Here is a 5,118-nt window from a genome sequence, read left to right on the forward strand (position 1 = left end):
TTGATCGATTGTCTAAAACAATCAGAGTGCAGCATGGTGGTAGTTTGGTTTATTCATTCAACAGATAGTTTTTATGTTTATTACTTAATATGTACAATGCATTTGATCACAGTGAATGCAACATCTGGGTTTTTTTATTTATCATGAAAAACTGATTATTTAATGAGTAACTTAATTAAATCACTTATTGATCAATACTTGGATACTCAATTTATAAATTTGAATCATTTTTCAACTATAGAAGCTGAAGGCACCATGGATAAAACTTAGTCTTATGAAGGATACTTTTTAAATGACCAGGTCTTACAGACAAATATGTTAATTGCTTTAAAATTAAAGTAAATATTTATACAGAACATTTCAACATGATGAATTTACTACGAATAACTTGAGTGGCAGAAAGTTTAATTAATAAAATCAGATTGAAAAATATGTCTAACTGAGTAAAGATTAAATAGAAGCTATTGACTTTAGCTATTACTGAATTTTTTTTTTTTTTTTTTTTTTTTTTTTTTTTTTTGGTGAGCTTTGGGAGACCAGTTTCAATAAAAGGCTGATAGGAAAAGACAGATTGCTGAGAGCTGAAGGTGAAGAGAAACCATCAACTATACAAGATCTCAACTAAAAGATCTTACTGGAGGTCCCTTGTCTTATGGAAAAAAAATACCTTAGCTTGACCTATGTGCTTTTTTATAGTTTCTTTTATTTCTTTATTCCTCAGGCTATAGATAATGGGGTTGAAGAAGGGAGACAAAACTGCAAAGGCCAGAGCAATGGCTGTATCCCAGAACAAGGAGTAGGTGGCAGAGAAGCGTAGGTACATGAGAGCCACACTGCCAAAAAAGAGCAAAAAGACTATGAGGTGAGAGACACACGTGGAAAATGCTTTGCGGCGGCCTCCAGCTGAACGAATACGTAGAATTACAGCCACAATACCAATGTAGGACATGAAGATGAGCATCACAGCTGTAATAATCTCCACTGCATGGATGACATCCACTACCTGAATCATGACGATGGCTCGTGTGTCTGTGCAGGCCAGGCGCAGCACTGGGAGGAAGTCACAGAAGATATGCTCAAGGTGATTTGAACCACAAAATGGCAGTGTAGAGATCCAGACAATCTCAGGAAGGGGTGTGATAAAGCCACAAACACAGCAACTTAAAGTCAGTTGGGTACATAGCTTGGGGGTCATGATAGTGGGATAATGAAGCGGGCTGCAGATGGCCAGGTAGCGGTCAAAGGCCATAGCTGTCAAGAGACATACCTCACTGATGCCGGTGGAATGGAAGAAATACATCTGTAGGAGACAACCATTGAAGGAAATGCTCCTCCTCTCACTAAGCAGGTTAGACAGCATCTTTGGAATTGTGGCTGTGGTATACCAAATCTCCAGGAAAGAAAGAGCACTGATAAAAATATACATGGGAGTGTGGAGGTGAGTATTCAACTGGACCACTGTGAGGATGACCAGGTTTCCAGCAACAATGAAAGCATAGATGAAGAGCAGTGGAACAAAGCAGACAACAGACTTAACCCAGGAATAAGGGAAGGCAGAGAAGATAAACTCCTGAGCGGTGGTTCGATTGGGGCTCTCCATCTCCAAGTTGGAAGTGAGAGTTTCAATTTCCAGTGCACTCAAGTCTCCTAGGAGGCGTCTACTATTGGATAAAGAAATACACTTACAAGAAGCCAGCCTCTGGATAGAGCCCTGTAATGGGGATAGAAAGGAAGACAAGGAAGAAGGACATGGTCCATATTCCATAGTTGCTTAAGACTTAAGTTGTAGTGTGGGAAAAATCCACTCGGAAAGCACAGTCAATATTTTGGATGTGAAATTATCAAATATTGACATGCATCAGAATCACCTGGAGGGTTTGTTAAAACTCAGATTTCTGGTCCTCATACTGAGAGTTCGTTCCTAATCTGTAGTTCTGAGGTAGGGCCCAAGAATTTTCATTTCTAACAGATTTTCAGGCAATGGTGGTCCTGCTAGTCAGGGGACTATATTTTAAAACGATTTTATTCAGGTAAATATAGAATTAGACAAGGCATTGAAGGAATAACAAATAATTAAGAGGATGTACTTTTCGATATTTAAATCTTATTGATTCCCTAATAATCTCCCCACACTGTTCCAAATATTTTTTTTCAAGCTCCCACTTTACTGGATTCTTGGCATATGATTTGACCGGCATATTTTTATGATAAAGACAAAGCCATTACTGGTGAATTCTTTCAACCCTCTTTCTCTGTCTAATAACTCTCCCTCTCTTCATATGTATATTCTTAATCATAATTCAGAGAATATTTGGAGAAGAAAAGCTATGGAAATAATCGTAAGTTATTTTACTTTCTTTTATAAGATGGTCTATTCTATCTCCTTCCTTTCCTTCTCTTCTACATCTTCTCGGTAAGGAGATCTTGAAGTAATTTATGAAAACTAACTATATTAATAAATAAATGCTTAATATGGTTGTACACTTGCTCTGGTACAATTGAATGGGGGTAGTTAGAAGGAATGGCAGAGCTGCAGTGCCCTGTAGAATACAATTTCAACTGCACACGCACACATTATAGGATATTGTCCTATTAATTTATTCTCTTTTCAGAATGATTTGTTTTACTTTATTTATCTCTTCTGCAATCAAACATGCATGTTTCTTCTTATCTTGGGAGAAAAATGCTGTTTCTATTCAGATTATTTCCCTCCTTTGTAACAACTGCATTATTTTTCTAATGTCTAAAAGGTATTTATTCTATTCATTCTTCTTTGAATCTCTTTGAATAATTTATCCACCTTCAACTTCCCATATCTCTTTTCTTAAGGTATATCAGTGACTTTCTCATTGAAATTTAATGGCCTCCGTCTGTCTTCATTGCCACTAACTTCCGAAGGTCAATTGCCCAATGTTTGAAACTCTCTCCTTTCTTTGCCTATTTGATGCCACGCTATCCTGGTTTTCCTCATTGGTTATTCAACTTTTTATATCCCAAGTGTAAACATAACCCCAAATTGTGTGATCATTTTCTCTTTTCTCTATATTTCCTTTCACACAGAAGAATCTATTGTTTCAAGATCTTATTTATTCAAGATTTTTTATCAACTTGTATTGGCCTTCTATTCTTGGTAGTTATTATGACTCCAGAATTCCTTGTTTTTGATATCTCTCATGAGCTCCACATTTTCTTCAGGACTGTCTTTCTTAGAAACCTCACCTTGAAGTTTCTAAGTAAACCCAAACGTACATCCTCACCTATTATGGGCTGTTACGTTGTGTCCCCTGAAAATTTGTAGGTTGAGTTTCTAACCCCCAGTTCCTCGGAATGTGACTGTACTTGGACATACAGTATTTAAAGAGGTAACAAAGTTCAAATGAGGAAATTAGGGTGGCCCTTAATTCAATAGGGTCAGTGTCCTTACAAGAAGAGTAAATTGGCTGGGCGCAGTGTCTCACGCCTGTAATCCCAGCACTTTGGGAGGCTGAGGCAGGGGGATCATGAGGTCAGGAGATCGAGATCATCCTGGCTAACACAGTGAAACCCCGTCTCTACTAAAAATACAAAAACAAAATTAGCTGGGCATGGTGGCGGGCACCTGTAGTCCCAGCTACTCGGGAGGCTGAGGTGGGAGAACAACGTGAACCCAGGAGGTGGAGGTTGCTGTGAGCCGAGATTGCACCACTGCACTCCAGGCTGGGTGACAGAGCAAGACTCTGTCAAAAAAAAAAAAAAAAAAAAAAAGAAGAAGAAGAAGAAGAAGAGGAAAGAAGAGGAAATTCAGATACAGTTTCAGAGAGAGAACCGTGTGAAGACTCAGTAAGAAAACAGCCACCTACAAGCCAAGAAGAGAGGAGTCAAAAGAAAGCAACCCTGCTGAAAACTCGATCTCATACTTCTAGTCCCCAGAATTGTGAGAAATTAAATTTCTGTTGTTTAAACCATTCACTGTGTAGTGCTTCTTATGGCAACCCTAGCAAACAAATACAACATCCTTACCCTCATTTCTAAACCAGTTTCTCTTGCTGACTTTTAAAATTTTTGTCCACCTAGATAACAACTTTACTCATTTTATGTCTATTATTCCTTACACTCTAAAACCAAATTCATCAAGGTCTGCACCATTTATTTATTTTTTACTATATCACTAATATCTTTTATTTCCACTCTCTTCACCCTAATTGGATGCCTAGTCATAATGTATACACTATTGCAATGAGTTTCCAGAAGTTTCTGCATCCAGTCTTACTTTTGGCTACCCAAGCCTCCATTCTCTAAAGGTCATCTTTGTGAAGCTAGTTTCCTCTTGTGATTCTCCTCTCATATCTATACTTAAGTATCGTTTTCTCATCATTTCCTTCATCCAAATTGCCCTTTCTTTAAAAGTGAAACAACCTCAAATCCTCTAGGGTAACCCTTTCCTAATCACTGAATCAGGAAATAATAAATTCCCTTTATTGTCTGGCATTGATAATTGTCTTGCTTTCTACATGCTTTAGGAAATGGAAATTTATTAATAACTTCCTATTGATATTAGTTATGCATGCATTTGTTTATTGATTATATGACTAAGTCCCATCAAACTCTTATTTTTTTTTACACACAAAAGTTAGCATCATCTTCCTTTAATGTGGTCCTAAAATGTATCTGTTGCTCTTTTCTGCAGAAAACAAAGAGACCTTGTCTTCTGTTGCTATTGAAACTGCAAATTATCTATCCAGTTTAGCAACACTGTTATTTCAAACATGTAACATATGTTTTTCTGGTCTCTGAACATTCCTAAAAGGAATCTGTCCTTCCTCTCCTTTCCCCTCCGATTTCTGAATTTCTGCCTCCATGTTTCCTAAGTTCTACATGTCTTTTCTAGTTTTAACACGCATGTGTGTGTGTGTGTGTGCGCGCGCGCGTGCTCACGCATATATATATAGAGAGATGATGTGTGTATTATATATGTATATTCCTATAAAAATATTTTTCTTTTTAAGTGTTCTTGAGTTTTTACATACTCATCTGATTTTTCCGTAAATCTTGATGTCTCTAAAAGTAGTCACCACATCTAACTATGGCCCTCAGAACAGGGTTTTACAAATTGAATCGGCTACGAATTCAAGCAGGTGT

General features: G+C 37.4%; 1 protein-coding gene across 1 annotated transcript; it reads right to left on the reverse strand.

Annotated features, from left to right (window-relative positions):
* Window positions 1-528: 528 nt before the first annotated feature.
* On the reverse strand, window positions 529-1,637 carry LOC126931098 (olfactory receptor 6K2). Its single transcript, XM_050752627.1, has one exon. It carries the CDS (start codon window positions 1,598-1,600, stop codon window positions 632-634), a length of 969 nt encoding a protein of 322 aa, XP_050608584.1. The 5' UTR covers window positions 1,601-1,637; the 3' UTR covers window positions 529-631.
* Window positions 1,638-5,118: the final 3,481 nt, after the last annotated feature.

Source organism: Macaca thibetana, chromosome 1 (assembly GCF_024542745.1).
Source record: "Macaca thibetana thibetana isolate TM-01 chromosome 1, ASM2454274v1, whole genome shotgun sequence".
NCBI classification, from domain to species: Eukaryota; Metazoa; Chordata; class Mammalia; order Primates; family Cercopithecidae; genus Macaca; species Macaca thibetana.

Coding starts and splice junctions, on each gene's coding strand:
- LOC126931098 (XM_050752627.1), bottom strand. CDS start 1,600: ATGGAGAGCCCCAATCGAACCACCGCTCAGGAGTTTATCTTCTCTGCC.